At 42.9% G+C, this 18,638-nt stretch overlaps 1 protein-coding gene across 1 annotated transcript in view; it reads left to right on the forward strand.

Annotated features, from left to right (window-relative positions):
• The first annotated feature begins 14,556 nt into the window (after nucleotides 1-14,556).
• Nucleotides 14,557-18,638, forward strand: part of DTX1 (deltex E3 ubiquitin ligase 1) — a 68,626-nt gene continuing 64,544 nt past the window's right edge. Inside the window, exon 1 of the mRNA XM_018561744.1 lies at nucleotides 14,557-14,887. Within this exon, the coding sequence (XP_018417246.1) occupies nucleotides 14,632-14,887 (256 nt within the window). The 5' untranslated portion in view covers nucleotides 14,557-14,631. The remainder of the gene's footprint in view (nucleotides 14,888-18,638) is intronic.

The raw sequence follows: 18,638 nt of genomic DNA on the forward strand, positions 1-18,638 counted from the left end.
CTGCCTGCATTGCATAGAGAAGCAGAGAGGCCTAGTGATGACATCACTGCATCTAATATCAGTTTTGTAATGGAAAGGTTTTGTTTAATAATTTCATTAGCATTAACTCACTTTAACCCTTTAAGTATTATATGACAAACCTTTTTAAGAACATGATTGCAGATCCATTTTATTCCGTTTGGGCTAAACTAGAAATTTTCTATTCAAAACAGAAAACAAAGCCTAACGGGGAATTACAAATGTCATTATGAAGAAATTGTCTAATGAGATTTTCACCCAGGACTGCTGAAGTACCATTTGGACATCCACCTAAAGTAAACATGCAGCCAGGCTATGGAAAATGTAAGTATTTACATATTTGTAACAAGCAGTAATTGGGCTTTAAAACATCACCTCACTGACCTCTGTAGCTGCAGGCACTGCAGAGTAATTTATCCAGATTTACCTTGACTCTTGCTCAGTTATACAGGCTTCTCTCATGTGTTAATGTTGCTTACTCTGATCTCACTACACACTGTGAGATACTCATTGTGCAATAGACACTGCAGCCTCATTTGCTGGCTGGAGGACATCCAGCATCATCTAGAACTTTCCTTCACATCCTGACTGTCTTTTATTGGTTTTTAATTCAAGTATGGAGACTTCGCATCACATTTGGGTATTACCTAGTGCAGTCTGCTTGCAAACATAGCCTGCCTAGGAATGCCCACTCTTCCAGGCAGACATCCACCCATCAATTGATATTTGCATGGCTCCTCCCAAGACCCATCCCCCTGCTTCCATCAGTACTGATAACTCTTGAGAGAGGCAGGGTGCTGTGATGTTTTCAGGAAGCTATGTATAGCACCCTGCTGGTTCCTTCTACCAGCCATGACCTGCCTGTATTATATAGAAAAGCACAGAAAACCAGTAATGACCTCACTGAGTCTAAAATAAGGTGGGTTGTCTTTTGTCATGCACTGGTGCACAATGGCTGAAAAGCTTCACAAGTATAGATGGGGATATATTGTAAACAGAGCAGGTGCCCTGGAAGAATGAGAATGAAGGAGGGCTTTATTGTAAGGATAAACTGCTCTACAGTGCCTGCAGCTACAGAGGTAAGTGAGGTTTTGTTTCAGGGACCATTAACTGCCTGTTTATAATATCTTAATGCTTAAAAGTCCATCATCTGGCCACAGGTTTACTTTAACCACTTCTAGTGCGTTCACGTAAATACACGTCATCCGCTAGAAGTGGTTATACCAAGAACACGGTTGCTCCTGTTCTTGGTATCGTTTTAAACCACAGGCAATTGCTGTTTATGTACAAGTGATCTGGTGGCTATACAGCCGCTGGATTGTTTGTACTCAGTGGCGCTGTGTGCCTCCCCTCTGCCGGCCTCCCTGGGCTCCGCTGTCCACCGCGTGGGCCCGGAACCGGCACACCGGGTCTGCCATGACAGATCGGAGGTAGATCAGCAGGCTTCTAGCCGATCACTGGACCTGGAAGTGACGTGTATTACATCACTTCCGGTGTCACTATTTACATTCTCCGGTTCCTTAGCATTTTTGGGGTCCCTAGGTGACATTAGGGGTCTGAAAAACCCCTGTTGTCCCCATAAAAAGGACCTGTCACATCCTATTTGCAAGTACAGTACAACAAATAGCAAGCCCCCTATGTGATAGCAATAAAGTTGAGTGTAAAAATAAAAACAAATGAAAGTAACATATGCAAAAAAAATGTTTTTAGGTGCCCCGCACCCCCACGTGCATGCACATACAACGCAAACACGGGTCGGATGCGCCTACCCACAATAATGAAAAGTGCTCCACACATGTTACATATGACCGCGAGCCTCGGAGTGAACACAATAAGTCTAGGGCCATCAATCACTGGTAACACTAAACTGATGAGCAGTAAAAGCTTTTAAAGCGTCGCCTATGGGAAATTTTGGGTATGGTAGTTTTTTGCAGTTTCACGGACGCATGCAATATTAAGGCTTGACATGTTTGGTGTCTATTTACCCGATGTGACCCCATCTTTTATATTTTACCATAAGATTTGGTATTATATTCTGTTTCTGTGCACTAAATTTCAGTTTAAATTTATATCCTAAAATACTGGTTTGATAAACATTTGCGCAAATACCGTGCAACATAGCATTTTTTTTATTCTGCAGGGCCTCTGCTTTCAGAAAATATATAATTGTTGGAGGTCTTAAGCTGTTTTCTAGCCAAAAAGTCAGATTTTATTGTGTGTGCAAATATTAAGAAATTGCTTTGGGCAGCAAGTGGTTAAGGCCACTTTTCAGGGCAAAACCTCTCAAAAGGAATGACAGCTACGCAACTTCTCACTTTTAGGCAACTATTTCAAAAGAAGTAAAACAAAAGTGTAGTTTTGTGTATGTGGTTTATATATTATGTTCATGAAATTTTAATGTGATAAAATAATAAAGCAAAATGTGTTTTTGTAGTCAGGAAAGTATGAATTAGTGCTTAGTAATACTTCATACTTACATTTGCACGTGAAGCTCCAGGCTTATCTGCCTATTCTTAGCTGCTATATTGAAAAGAGCCTCGTATTTATAGAGTTCAATGGCTCAAACTCATTTTTACATGTACAACTCAATGAGCCAGAGGACTAATGAATCCCCCTCCCTAGCTTCTGCGTTCAGACAGGGCATTGTGCGTTCCAAAGTCTGAAGGCATATGGCTTCTGCTGTAGTCTCACTTTAGAAAACCCATAGTGGTCTGTGACTCATGTGGTATGGGAGCATCCTGCATTAAAGTGTATGTATAGCCAAAACTCTTTTTTGTTTTAGATAGATTAGGGAAGGGTTCAAACCCCTTCCAGTCTATTTTGTCCTGTCTATGTAACATTGGGGAAAATTTCCTTCACTTTCTATCCCAGAGACACAACAAGAAGTTAGTGCAAATCTCCCCTGAGGCAGGGAAAACTCCTCTCTTAAGCTGGCCATACACCTATAGATTATCTGCAAATTGTCTTTGGTCAGATGGAAGAAGAGCAACAGATTCCTCCATCTACGCTAAACTGTGTCAATGGAGGAGTCTCCCACTGGGCAAAGCTTCAGTATCTTTCTAGTCAGCCCCGCTGGCTCTCATAATACCTGAACAATCTGATTGGATGCAGGCATTGTTCAGGTATTTTGAGAGCCAGCAGGGCCGACTAACAAGATGATGAAGCTTGGCCCAGCGGGAGATTCCTCCATCCACACAGTTTAGCGTAGATGGAGGAATCTGTTGTACTTCTTCCATCTCACTATAGAAAATCTGCAGATAATCTATAGCTGTATGGACAGCTTAAGACAGGTGGCCACATTGGAAGATCTCCCCTTACCTGTTGTTCTGAGGACAACTCTAGAATTTTAGATTCAAATAGAGGGGTGAATCACCCCAGCAGGAAACTAGACAGGGGGTCTAATTCTTCCCCACTGTACCCAAAACTAAAAAGAAGGTTTTGCCTTGAGATACACTTTACCTTTATAAAACATCAGTAAAAAATATGAAAGAAACCTGATCCAAAACCGTTATAATTTCCCTTTAAGTGGGGAGAATGGGGGCTTCCAAGACTGTGGAGCTCAAAGAACATCCAGTGGTCTCATTTTTCTCTGCTGTCTCCTGATGACACGCTGCATGCAATGGCCTTTTCTTGTTTCAGTGTCCATAATAATCACGGAATTTGTTCAGTGACAAAACGACTTGTGCAGACATGAAAGGCCATCGTCATTCACATATTCCTTTTGCTGTACAGTTTAGGGTATTCTAGCAGCCAGTGAAGTGTCATTTCTTTTTACTAAAGCTTGCCATAGACATAAAAACAATGATTAAGGAGACATCTGCTTGTCATTTGTAGCATGGAGACCCACCAGGGTTAACCATGAAACTTTCCCTACCAACAGAAATGGCTCAAGCTAAGAAGAGGGATGTACATGGCTGAGATAAAAGGGCACATTTAAATGTGGCCACAAATATGTCAGTGCTGTGCCCATATTAATGTCACTGAAGGAATTTGTTCTACCTGTTCAAGAAAAATTGCAATGTATAAATTGTTATATTATTTATTTTATTGCTTGTAAAGCGCGTGGAATTCAGGTTGTCGGTACAACGTCTAGAAGGATCAAAGAAGATAGCGGACCATTAAAGAGATATTAAAGTGACACTAAGCTCAGGAGTTAATTCTAAAAATGTAATTTAAGTAGCTTAACAAAAATGTATCTTGGTAGCCAAGTGATACACAAATAAGATACGTTTTTGTTATTAGCTTGTTACTTTGTTTTAGGTTTTTATGTTATTAAAATATGTTGATATTAACTGATATTAACTTATGTTAAAGTATTTTGTACTTTATCTGTATCTTATCTTTATTTGAACTCCTGATACTTAAAGTGACATTAAACCCTCAGATTTTTTAACAAAAAACCAATACTGTAATGTGCGCCTTACTGTAATCCATGGTTGTTTCCCTTCTCTTTGCTGCTCTTCCTTTTAAATCCTCATGTCTTCTCATGCTTGGGTAGAACTTCCCTTTTCAGCTCAGGGCCTCTTCCTGTAGTGCTGGCTCGGGTTACAAGCCTATACAAATCTATACACAGACACCATATATTAATTCCTGAGACAAGGCAGTCTGCTGCAAAACAGAAGTTCTGCAGAGCATGAGAACAGATACAGATTTAAAAGGAAGAGCAGCAAAGAGAAGGGAAACAACCATGGATTACAGTAAGGCACACATTACAGTATTGTTTTATGTTAAAAAATCTGAGGGTTTAATGTCACTTTAAGCATGAAGTATCTGCTATTGATAGTTTTACCTGCTACATGCTGACAGTGCAGAACCACGCTGCAGCAGGGACAGATCCCAACAATGTTGTCAGGATCCACCCCGCTACCTGATTAACAGCTGGCTCGGCCTCTCTAGAGCCAGCTGTGCCCGCCCCCTCCCGCATTTGTCCTTCCAGTCAGCACTCTCTGTAGGGAGAAGATTGGAAACTGAGCAATCAGCGGTATGTGATCGTTCAGTTCTCGATCAATAGAGCCAACGTGTGACAGCTGCAGTGTCACACATCTGCTCTAACTATGGCTGCTGCTGCATATATGCATGCACTGTGCTGTGTTGGAAGTGTGCTCACTACATGCTCCCAGTACAGTCGCCAAGCTGTCATTGACAGCTCCCAGTAACAGGGATAGGCTTCTGACTATGTAACACCACAAAGGATATGGCAAATGTACCCATCTGAAGGCAAGCCCTTTCCATGGTGATTGTGCCAGCCATGTTTTCATGAGCCTTTCTTCTATGCTGTCCATTTTTTTTGTTGGGGCTAGTACTAAAATGGCCTAATGTATACAGTCTTCCAAAGATTCCTTCCTTTGAAGAATATCACTTACTAATACAGTATTCCCCAGCACCTGCCTGTGTATAGACACACAAGCAACAATGCAAAGTGTTCACTTTGCTATGTACTACAGTACATCCAATGGCAGGTAAGACTACAGGCTACATCCGATGCTGCTTGCTCAATAACTAACACAGCCCCCTTGGTGGGCCCTGGACAGTGGTGGATGGTCAGTTGGAACTCTTCAGTGAAATAATCCAGTTGCCAATACAATGCATGCAAGGTTAATAAGGCTTACAGTGATAATAAAGTCAAAAGGTTTTTAAGTTATTCAAATGCTGATGAAAACTCATACAATGGATACTGCTTCTTGATGTTTAAATGTTTTAGTTTCTTGCAGAATCAGCTGGTCTCCTAAACACTGGATCTGATATCCTGTTTAAGGATGGCTCCTTTCCCTTCCAGGGTCATATGGAGCTACCATTGTGTGTTCTAGTAAGCTGTGTGTCACTCCACAAACACACAGGTACAGCAAGGCAAGCCAGTCCCCTGCTCATCCTCCTTTTTCCAAGCTAGTAGATGGACAGTTGCTGGATACTGAACAGAAAGTTCAGGGAATCCACGCTGAGGGAATTGGAGCCAGCTGTTTGGAAACCTGATGACTGTAAGTGCTTGGGTAAAATATAAAGAAATACTTTGCTGAGCTATGTGTATGTGTTTGATCTGGATTCATTATTGAAAAAAAAGTTTGGAAGTTTAATACTACTTTAACACAAACAAAAACCTACCTGAATAAAATTAAACTACATGTATCTGTTACAGGTTGCAGGTCCAGACATCAGTACAAATAGATGTGTATGTGCTGCCACCCACTGGCTGTTCAATGCATCTGTCACATCAAAGGTTATGTCCAAACCAACCAGTAAACAATACAACAAAAGATGCTTGCTGTAAAAAATTTGACGCATTGCTTCCTGAACAGACATAAATCAGTTTTCCTACTGAACCCTTTCTTCAGAAAAGTGAAGCATACAGGAAAAAACACCACTATTAAATATATTTTTCTCAATCTTCAATTTACATACATTTGCTGGAGAAGCCTCTAAAATAAAACTGCAGAAACTTCACATGCCCTTGCAGTTTGGTCATCTGTCATTTCCCAGCAGCCTCTGCTTAAAAGATGGCATGAACTGAACCCACAGTGTAACAATACTGGCTGGAAATAGGACTTCTACCAGTGCCATTTCTGTGGCAGGCAGCCTGCACCAGGTACTGCCACTTGGAGAGTGCCCCAGTGCGGCCACCAGCAACATAAAAGGTGTCGGTGGTGACCAAGGTGCTGGAATGCTCTTGGCATTCCACCACAAGGCACTAAAAGAAGCTGGAACTGTCAAGTGGAGTGAGCTCCTCAGGAAAGTAAAGTATAGTTCTGGCCGATGGGTACAAGCAGCAACATAGGAGCAAGAGTAAACCACTGGCCACCAGTGCTGGTGCATTTGTTATATGAGCCTAAACCTACCACTGAGCACTAATTCTAGGGAGGGGGTTTCTTATTACAGCGTGCCACTGAACACCAATGTCTGTGCATGCCTGTGGCCACCAATGCTGGAGGAGTTATTATTACAACCTGACACTGAACACCAATGCTTAGGGAGTTATTATTACAGCCTGAGCCTGCAATGACCACTAATGCTAGGATTGGGGGTTCTTATTACAGCCTGCCACTGAACACCAATGCTGGAGGAGTTATTATTACAGCCTGAGCCTGCCACTGACCACTAATGCTAGGGAAACCCTGATATTTCCCTTGTAAAATAGAAAAGAAATTGAGGACACCAAATCCTCAATTTCTTTTTCTACAGCCTCAGCACTCAATGAATGGGAAGCTCTCAGTACAGAGGCTTCCCATTCAAATACTTATATCTTGGAGGCAGGGAGCATGACGTTACATGACGCCATGCATGCGTGTGATCAGACGATCGTTCCAGTGTTTGTCCTTCTCACACGGAAGATCGGTAAATATCAGTGATATTTACCGATCTCCCACTCTGCCACGCATAGAGCTGCTGTCATCTTGAAACTGACAGGATGACAGCGGCTCCGATCTCCTCCCCGCTCGGCCATCCTGACAGCTGCGGGCGCGGCTTCTCTCCTCCTCACCGTTCAGCCATCCTGACAGCAGGCAGCGCTCCCTCATGCGCCCCCCCCAAAGGGGTGAGGGGGAGAGAGCCCGCCCACAGGACGAGCTCTGGCGGCCGCACGGCTCGCACACCCCTAAGGCCGGCCCTGGCTGAGGGGTTATTATTACATCCTGAGCCTGCCAATGACCACCAATACTAGCAGTGAGGAGGTTCTTATTACAGCCTGCAACTGAACACTAATGCTTAGAGAGTTATCATTTCGGCCACAGCTTGCCACTGGCCACCAATACTAGGAGTGAGGGGGATTTAACCCCTCAAGTGTAGCGCTGTATCCTGGCATGCTGTCCTTTTAACTTTCCTACCACTGACCACCGATGCAGGGGGGTTATCAACGCTGGGGGTTACTATTACTGCCACTGAGAACAGTGATGGGGTTTATTTTTCTCCCACACTACAATGCTCCAAAAACAATTCCAGGTTTTCAGCAGATGTTTCTTCTTGATACTTTTAAAGGTGTCCCTCCTATTTTCGCATGTTAACAACTATGCCGATAATTGCGTTTCTGAGCTCCTGGATTGATATGCTAATTTCAGTATATCTGCATAAAGTTACAACTTGCTGCTTTAACCCCATGCTCTCACCCCCTGTATGGATGACATTACATTTCATGATTATTACGGAAAATATTTGTGATATATGGGGGAGGTGTAAAGAAAAAAAATGATCCGCCCTGAGTGCCAGAATTTGCCATCATATTAAATAAGGTTTTGAAAAACGTGCTGATTTCATTGTGATATTCAAAACATCATCAAAAACAAATCATCTTTGTTCTGTATAGCGAGTTGTCCCTGGTGTCTAGTCCTATAGGGCATGTTCTCTGGCTACACACTCATTTATGCAGGTAGCAACACCGTTATTTTGCTATGGGCCCCTACAACAAATATTTACGTCCTGGCTGTGTCTTTAATGGGTAGGCTCACTTTCTGTGACCAATAATTGCCTAATAAAGTGCTGGAACTCTGAAGGTAAACTGAAGTGGCAACTATGCACCTAGAGGAACTGACCTGAAGCCACCTTACATTTTAAAGTGGAACTACAACCTCCTATCCCTTACAGCCAAGGAAGGTGCCATCTTAGGCTAGGTTCAGATGTGGACAATCCCGGGACGCGCATTCTGGGATTGCGTGATCGTGCTCAATTGCACACAGCGATTGCCGTGCGGCTCCATTGATTTCAATGGGGTTGCATCCGCGCGGCAATCGCTAAAAAAGGTACAAGTACCTTTTTTGAGACACACAAAGAACAGCTTTTTTAGCTGCGATCATATTCAATTGCACGGGTATTGCAGCGGGAAACCGTGTGATCTGTCCGGCCTGACTGGGGTGCCATTAGAAAATAATGGCACCACCAGCACGATCGGCAGTGGAGGGCGATACCGTGGCTGCACAGCCATCCGCACGGTTTTGTGCACGATTGCTGCGCAGTTCCGGATTGCCCAGGTGTAAATCTAGCCTTATCCTGTATTTGGATTGCAGTTGCCATGGTGCTGCACATATGACACCAGCCAGTTCAGGCATTGAACGTTCAGTTAAGAGCTGAAAACAGCACAGTGGAAACCTTGACAGCTGGCATGCCTTAAAAGTAACTGCTTTGGGAGATATTAAATTGGTGGGTAAAGTTCCCCTTTAAATAAGAACTCTGGGCATCCCATAGCGGTAAGGGCTCATCTCTCTCCCCTTCCGCTCTGGCTGGGGAATGTCCCCCAGCGTCTTCATGTCCATGTCCAATGCAGGTCAGTGTACTTGTATTAGACGTGATGACATCAGTGGTACTTAAACTGCCGGAGCCGAGGATAAGAGGCTGCAGGGACCGGTCTAGCAGCCAGATGGTACCACGGTTCAGGTGAGTATATCGTTTTTATTTTAGCCCCTAGATCAAAATGTGGACCTAACCCTTGCAGTGTGGGGGTAGTCCCACTGCAAGGGTTAATTTTCAAAATGCCCAGAGTTCTTCTTTAAGCTACGTCTACTCTGTGTCATTTTGCAATGCTGATGTCTTTTTTTTGATCAGCACCTTTCCTTCACAGCAGCTGCATTGGACTACCAATGTTGGTTTTGAATGAGTTTGGTTTTGCCATGGATCACACAATCTCCAAAGGTTAGCATAGTTCTGAACATACATAGAAACCACTGTGTCCCAAGACAGACCTTGGCGGTCATTGAAGGCTTTAATATGATTCAGTAGGTTCTGCTGAACACTGCATCGAAAAACACAATGACCACATTGAGAGTACATGTTATACTGGAAGGCAAAGTAGTGAGGGATTGTTTCCTTCTGAAATCCCTAGGGAAATCTTTGGCTTTGCAACAATCACATACATGCTTGCCAGTTATTTACTGTGGACGTGTTGCCTGGGGAAAGTTGTGAGTATTCTGGAAGATGTATGTCACAATTTGAGGCCAAATTATAGTCAACCCTTTTTTTTTTGTCTTGATACTGTTTTGTCTTTGTCTCCTCACCAGTGTCATCTTATTGTAGGGCAGTATTGCTGTTGTAACATAATAATTTGTATTTTCCATCACTTTACTAAATAAAATAAAACTGTAATCAATGCACCCAGGGCCGGATTTCCCACAAGGCCCGGCCTCGGGGCAGCAGGGAGTAGAGGGGCAGCAGGGGTGTGGAATTCCTATCTCCCGATGCCTGGGCGCGTAGATCCGGGGCGCCGGGCGGGTAGTAGTTTTCTACACTTAGCCCTGCTTTGGGCAAGCAGAGCTAAATGTACAGCGGGGAAGCCGCCGCTTGTTTTGTACAAGTGATCTCGGCGATGTCGCCGACATCACTTATTTGCCGCCTACAGGTCTGCCATTCTCCATTGGGGGGGAGGGGCTTTGGCAGGTGGGGGGTGGATTGAGGAACCTGGCCTTGGGGCAGCAGAGAGAGTAAATCCGGACCTGAATGTACCCTTTAAAGGAGTAGGCACCTGCATAGAAGGCTTCCAGAGTCAAGTTGTTTGCTCCCCACCAGAAAATGCAGCAAACAGCACTTATTATCTACAGATGAACAGTGAGAACATTGTAAATGAGAACAAATGGCAGGTCCTTGAAGTTAGATCTTAACCCTAAGGCTTTGTTCACACTGGGCGATTTGGGATTCCTGCAGCAGGAACCTACTAATCCCAGATATCCTGTTTAGATGCAGCCACTGTGCCCATGCAAGTTAATGACTGGGTGACAGTAAATGCATCTGTTAGCGGCAGTCCGCATGTAATTGTATATGATATGATTACTTGAGGCTTGGAATAAATCACTGTCGATGCATGCATCTATCCTGCGTTCAGCGACAATCATCATCCATTCCTAACCGCAAGTAATCGTATCACATACGATTACATGCAGACTGCCACTTACAGATGCAGCCACTGTCACCCGGTCACTAACTTGAGCTGGTACAGCAGCCGCATCTGAAGGGGACACCTGACATTCCTGCTGCAGGAATCTGCAGTGCAAAAGCAGCCTTACTGATTGATATTTCATTTTCTTAACCATGTTATTATAAACATTTGTCGTTTTTAAACTTAGATTACTTGTTTTCACCTTTCATAATCCCTTGTTGCATCTCAGTGCTGCTGATCACCTATGTGTTGAAACTTGTAGTCGATATGAAAGCCTGTGTGAAAGGGTGACTACGCAGGAGCACAATTGGGAGACAGGCACACAGTGTTATCACTGGAGGTGCCTGAACAAGGACCTTCATGGCAGGATCACCAGGAATTTAATGAAACTTGTAGATTTAAAGATATTGAAAATTACTTATGAAATTACATTGACATGTTAAAGTTTATATAACATTTTTGGATTGGGTCCACAAATTGGGTCCAGGAAACACGTGCTTAGAGAAATACTTAGGCTGCCATTGTTTACCTATCCTTCTGAAAATGTAACTTGGCTGCCTGTCATGTTGATCCAGTAACCTCAATATTGTCTGAATGACTGACCTGGAAAAAAGTGTACAGATTTAACCCTCATTAACTCCTATAGTTTAGTTGCAATTAGGGATTCCTGCTTCAGGAACATACAATTTCATGCAGCAGCAATATCAAATCCTCCGTTTACAAGCGGCAGCTGTCACTCATTCAAGTTAATAATCGGCTGATCGCATTTCAAAGCAGCAGTGCGCTGGCGCTCCTCATATATTTGTATGAGTTTGTATGCGATCATATGTGTGATACGATTACATGCAGTTAGGCATCAAATAACTGTCCCTGGACGCAAGATCGTGCAGTCACTGTGACCTGATCATTAACAGGTAACAGCGGCCGCTTGAAAATGGAAGATGTGGGATTCCTGCTGCAGAAAGTTGCTAGTTCCTGCTGCAGTAATACCAAATTGCACCTACTTGATAGATGTAAATGTAGCCTTAGGGCCGGTTCACATCACAAAGAGTGCGTTCCAGAGTGTTCGGCCTCTGGAACGCACTGGAACGGAACTTGGCCGGCTCCCTGTGTTCAGGGGTGGGAGGAATGTGGTGGTGCATTGAAGTCAATGACACCACAACCATGACCCTCGCCCGCAGTGCGATTGCCCGCACCCAAATGCACATTAGTGCCTGCGTTCTGGTCCAGTGTGATCTGCAAAAATAGTGCATGCAGCATCTTTGCAGATCGCACTGGACTGGAACACACGTGCCACGTGTTCGGGTGCGGGCGATTGCACTGCGGGTGGGGGGCGTGGCTTTGGTGCCATTGACTTCAATGCACCGCCACGCCCCCCTCCCGCCTCTGAACGCAGGGAGCCGGCCGTGTTGCGTTCCAGAGGCTGAATGCTCTGGAACGCAGTCTTTTGTGGTGTGAACTGGCCCTAAGGGCTTGTTCACACCATCTCCAGATCGGTGCGTTATTTATCTGCACAAAAAACGCATACACAGTAATTCCCATGGTTTTAAAAAGGACTAGTTTACACCCCTGCATTCATTTCCAGAGCTTTTTGTTTTTAAAGGTACAGCAGCGTGCTTTTTTTGACACCAGAATGCACAAAAGCACATGTAAATGCATGTCAATGCACCAGAACACACCAGATCATCCTGAAACCCAAGCAAAACCAATTAAAAAAAAAAAGAAATGCATCCAGCAGATAGTATGAACAAGCCCTAAAATTTTGGCTGGCATTCTGATCTGCTTATTTTGGGCCAGTGACTCAAAACTGTCAAAGCCATAGACAGCCAGGCGATTAGCATTTTCAGAAGGAGTTCAGAAATGGCAGTCTACATATTACTCATAGTTCAGGTTTCCTTACATAGAGGAGTTGACTTCAAACACCTAACCGTGTGCAATGGAATGAAGCAAAATCTGTGCAAACTAGATGACTGCAGCAAACAATACATGAACTCCCTAAATCTCCAGGATTTGCTATATACCATGTGACTTCATTTAAATGCATTGCAATTACTAGACGGTGTCAAGCTGTCACAATCACAGGGGGTGTTGATTTTATAATAAAATCGCTATGTGTGAGTTTAGTTGGAGGGACATGACCATCGATTCATTATAAGTGCAGCAATCTCAGCAAGTCAGTGGCCCTCCCTTTGCTGTGCTCCCCTCTTTTGGTCTTCACAATTGGAATTTGTATGTCCCTGGAGTATAGGCAGAGGCAGCACTGCTGAGACATACAGACAGACATCGGGAGAGGGATGCAGCAGGGAAGGACTGACACACACACACACACACACACACATTCACACACACACACACACATACATAGGGATTGGGAGGCTCGGGCTGATCTAGCAGCAGCACAGGGAGGACTCCGCTACTGCACAGGTTGCACACCCGGGGGGATGGAGGAGAGGGGTACAGGGGAGGTATGAGGATGACAGTCACCCACAGAGGGAGCAGATGGTGGCAGGAGGATCGCGATTGTGTGTGCAGGGACACATAGACTGCAGCTCTGCAGCCCCCCACATCCATCGATCAGGGGTAAAGCCCCCCCTTTGGCCAGCATCGTGTTCAGCCCCATTGACCCAAAGACCCTGCGCCTGATCTGCACAAGCACATCATCATCAATACACTTGACAGCCACCAGAAACCACCGCAGCAAGATTGTCTACCTGAGCACACCCACCCGGTACCCTGTCGGGGGATGGAGGAGATGGGGTGGGGGTGGGGGTGGACACACATGTCAGCCTCCTGCATCCCTTCTACCAGCCCCTGGGAATCACCAAACACAGGAGCACTGAGCCCCCCACCCTCACAACAGCTCACAAGGGAGATCAGACCCCCAGCGACAATGTATGTTCTAATAACCGGCTGCTAGATGAAACCACAGTGAGTACCTTTCCTATCCTCCTATCATCTAACACATCGCTAGGATCATCTCTCATGAAAAAGATGGAGCAATCATGTTATCCATCAAATCCGGGGGTGCTGGGGGGGTCCCTTCCTGCATGCATTGGCCCCTGGGGTGGGCTAATTTATGGCTCTGTGTATCTGTTGCAGTCTGAAGATGCTGTGTGTCTCTGTATTAGCAGGACAATCAGTTTATGGTGTTCTGCTTATTATATACACTCATGTGTCTTCATGGAGAATATTAACCATTTCACCTCCATTGGTGGAAGCTTAAAGACAGACTTTAAAGAAATGCAAACCTTGATTTGTATACTATGCATATGGATAATATATACAGTATATGTGTGTGTGTGTGTGTTTTATATACACACAGCATTACATGTTTTTAGTAAACCACAAATGCTAACATATTGAGCATTGCAGTGTGACAGTGCGTTAAACCAAGCATATCAATACAGAACAGTGTGTAATTCTCTCTATATGTCTCTTATAGGAACCTGAGCCTTCAGAGTAACGCAAATCTGGGTTTATGGACATATGACCACAAGAGCTGACAGTTGACTATCAAAGTAAATGGATTCAGGAAGAACGTATATATTTTTAATGTATCACAAGGCATAATGACATTGAACATTGAGTGCCACGGAACAGGCAAAGCAAGAATTATTCATGTGATCTGTGAAGGGCCCTGTAATTGGTTTGAGAACGTAAACGTAAATTTGAATGTATATTTTGACCATCATTAAAACCTTTCCGCCGAATGCTTTGCAATACACTTACTCATCTTGTCTGACACCACAGCTGAAGACTTGCTTGCCATGTCACGCTCCAATGTCTTGATGCCAGTTACTGGTCAGAATTTTGGAGGTCAAGGGGCACCTCCAAGAGTTGTGGTTTGGGAGTGGCTGAATGAGCATGGACGCTGGAGGCCTTATACTGCAACGGTATGCCATCATATTGAGAATGCTTTGCGAGAAGATGGCCGTGGACGAGTGGCATTAGGACAGGTGGACTCACAGCTAACCCCGTACGTTATTGACTTGCAGACCATGCATCAGTACCGCCAGGACACAGGTAACTTGGGGAGGAACCTTTGTATAATATTATGTGTAGAAAGGTAAAATAATGTAAATTGCAGTACTGTTTTTGGTTATATTAAGATGTTTTGTATGTGTCATTCATAAGCTAAAAGAGCAATCTGAATGATTTTAAAGTGATCCTGTGTTTTGCACATGCAGGTCAAAGCCATGGGTTAACCTAACTGCTGCCCTCCCCAGCTGGGCATAAGCATTTTTGTTTGCGCTTCCTCAGCTATGCTCGGCCACTGAAAGCCAAGAGAAATACCATACTTCCGGTAAATCTTCTTTCTCCCATGTAACAGCACTATGCTTTGTGATTGGCTGTACCCAGCACTGTCACATGGAGGTTAGGAGAGTTTTCAGCCCCTGTGCTTTCTTCAAGTCATGACTTGAAACCTACACAGGGCTTCCTCTCATTGGCCAAACAGAATGGCAGAGGAGGAATAGGAAGTTAAGTATGTGCATATGGGGAGAATGGCAGTCAAATGAACCTATGGCTTTGCATTGCATGGGTAAGGTGGAGGTTCACTTCAAGTGCTATCAGTCTAACATGGTTTCAGGACCTTAGAGCTTATTTGGGGGGCAAAGGGAGGACTTCTAATGTGCCATCACTATCCAATCAGCGGGTAGGGGGGAGTTGATGAACAAGCTTCATTGTATTTTGGCCTAGAGAAAAGTGAGGTCACAGCTCTTGCTCTGTAGTGTTTAATGGGTATGAGGATCACCTAGGTGGCTGGACAGAATAACAAATAAAAGTAATATATCGTAATTCACCATTCCTTAGAAGAGGTGGATTCACTGATTTTCTTTTTTTCAAGCACTTTCCCCTTTAATTCTATCCAGTAAATAACACACTTCCTGTCCCTGGGTGGCTGCACTCATTCCTCCACTGTATCTATTGATGAAACCATGGTTGTCACACCGGCTGGACTTCCAATATGTCTGCCTTTGTTCATCTACATTACATAGAGGCTGTGATAAGATTAGTAGTTTACATGAGAAAATATATTTTTTTGCTTCCAGTTTATCAAATGGTGACAAGGACACATCATTTTTGTCAAGATCAGCAGGTATTATCTGTACCTGCTAAAAATGTTCTTAGTTTAAAAGATTTAAAAAAAGGCATTCACCAGAAGTTAAGCTGCAATATATTACATTTTATTTCTTTGGTTTAATTATCCTTTAAATTATGTTATACAATCGAGTTAGCATATGTCACACATGTGAACAGATATTTCTACCACTGTATTGCAAAATAAATCTCTGTCCATCTTGGGTGCAGGGTGTTGGGGGTGGCCTCCTGCAAACTGATATTTACCTTTGCAGTGCTTATGTAAATTCCTTCTTGTGCTGCAAACATCGATGTCTGCCAAAACTCATTATCAAACTTATTGTCTCCAATGGGAAATCCTCTAACAGAAAGATCTGCAGCGTCATGAAAAAGAAATGGCCAGAGGAACTGTACTGGATCTTCACGATTGGTCTACAGAAGTAAACATCATTTTACCCACAGCTGCTCATATTACTTTACGCTTACAATCAAAGTCAATATTTTCAGGTCCCTGTCTTAGTTTGGAGGGTTTTTGAGATTTTGAAGTAGGGATGGTGACTGCAGATCTAAAGTGGAACCCCAGGCAAATGGCTAAATATAAATAATAACAAAAATTTAAAAAATGCACTAGAGCATAAAAAACAAAGTAATCAGGTAGTGTAAAAAACCAAAACGAATAGTCCATAATAATATAAAAATTATCATAAATATTCATATAGAAAGTGACAAAAGACAAAATCATCCACAGTGTTCGTGTAAAAAATGAAAAAAAAAACACTCATCAAACTAATAAGACATGATTACAATAATTCCTAAAAAAAAAAAAATTTTAAAAATGAGCATTATATATAAGAGGATAATAAGTAGTCTTTATAAAATCATCTGGTCCAAAAGGATCCTTCAAGCAATTCCTCCAAGATATTAGGCAGAAATATCCAGATCTCTCAATGATTTATATAAATCAGAATGGCAGGCAGACGCAGTGCAAACAAGAATATGATGAGCGATCCTCAGATAGATGGAAAGGCTATTCCTCCAAGATGTCACACAGGACCATCACCGTACCCAAAAGAGAAAAAACTCCAATAGTGAAGTATATCACATAAAGTTTAATAAGGGATAAAAAGAAACACTTACAAGATGGCCACAGTGTACAGTTGATAGTTGCATTTCTAAGTATCTTGAGCTTTGGGGGTCCCAGGATGTTCTACAGGGGAGCAGGGGCTGTATGTGGGTACCTGAAGGTTCCTACTATCTACAGTAAGTGCCCACTACTGGCTAACTTTAAGGGCCAATTTACTAAAGTATTGCCAATTTGTATTACCATATGCAGTTTACTAACTTTCATTATGTTTTCCATTCAAATGTTTTAATGCATGGATCAGCATGCAAACTATGTTATCATTTTTTACTTTATATTGTATGTAAAGGTCAATTTACAATGAATTCCACACAGGATTTCCTTCTTTTCCTAGTGATAATTGCAAGGTTCTTAGTACGATAGCAGAAAAAAGAGTTATTTGACATGGAGATAAAACGCTAATTCAAAAAATAAAATATTGATTTCATGAATATAGGTTTGCTGTGGTTAAATGGCTATTGGAAGCAAATAATAATTCCACACTTATGTAGTGTTCATGTGTGCGGATTGTACATTGTAGTGAAAAAGTTATCACAAGGTAAAATAATGAACACAGCTGAAATATCACATGATCCCTTAGGGAGTTGTTCACGAGGTTACCCCCAAGACAATAAGATTACACATCACTGGGTCAATACAGCTTAGATCTCCATCCCTAGAGAGGAAATTTAAAGCGTAAGTGCGGCCAAACAGCGAAATACACAACTGAACTGCTTATTCGTAAACTGTCTTCCCTGTCAGCAAACATATATCAATCTTTGGACCATAACCATAATTTTATATCATCATGCCTTTATTATTGCTCTTTTAAAAGTCATAGTTAACCTTGGATTAAGCCCAGGAATGTTGCAAAGTTGTGGATCATTAAACGTCTTTCTCAAGCATCTTCAGTTCTGCTCTGTAATAGTGAAATTTTGTCCTTAAATACCAACCCAGTATTCACTCAACCAATAATATTCTTTCTCCTTCCACCAGTCATAGCTTTTCCCTGGACCAAACCTCTGGGAGGTCTAATGGGAAGCCATTTTTCTTTAACATTAAACCAATCAGGACTTTACTACTCCCAAGGCAGACCGGAAGAGAAACCACTCTAATTTCATATCTTATCTTATTAATATCTAAGCTTTCCATATCTCTCTTTCCTAGTATTTTGCTCACAACATAATAGGACTGGCGTGGCCACTGGAAAAGCTTTTGATCAGTGGAAGGAGATTACTGGTTGAGTGAATACTGGGTTTGGTTATCAAAGAGAAACTACCACCTTCCCGATTCTGGACAAAGTGACATTGTCCTTACAAAGGGGCCCTCCACCTACTGATTCTTAAAGTGACACTAAACTCAGAAGTTATATCTTAAAAATGCATTCAAGTACTAGCTATTAACAAAAATGTGTCTTATTTGTGTATCACTCGGCTGTAGATCCTCAAATCATCTCTGAATTGGTGCTGACACTGTCCTTCCTTCTGGAGAGGTGCCTACTTTACAACACACTTAGGGACCATGAGGAACAAAAATAGCCACCCTCCAGAAGTAAGGATACTGTCAGCATGAATT

Source organism: Nanorana parkeri, unplaced genomic scaffold (assembly GCF_000935625.1).
Source record: "Nanorana parkeri isolate BGI_ZX_2015 unplaced genomic scaffold, ASM93562v1 scaffold540, whole genome shotgun sequence".
NCBI classification, from domain to species: domain Eukaryota; kingdom Metazoa; phylum Chordata; class Amphibia; order Anura; family Dicroglossidae; genus Nanorana; species Nanorana parkeri.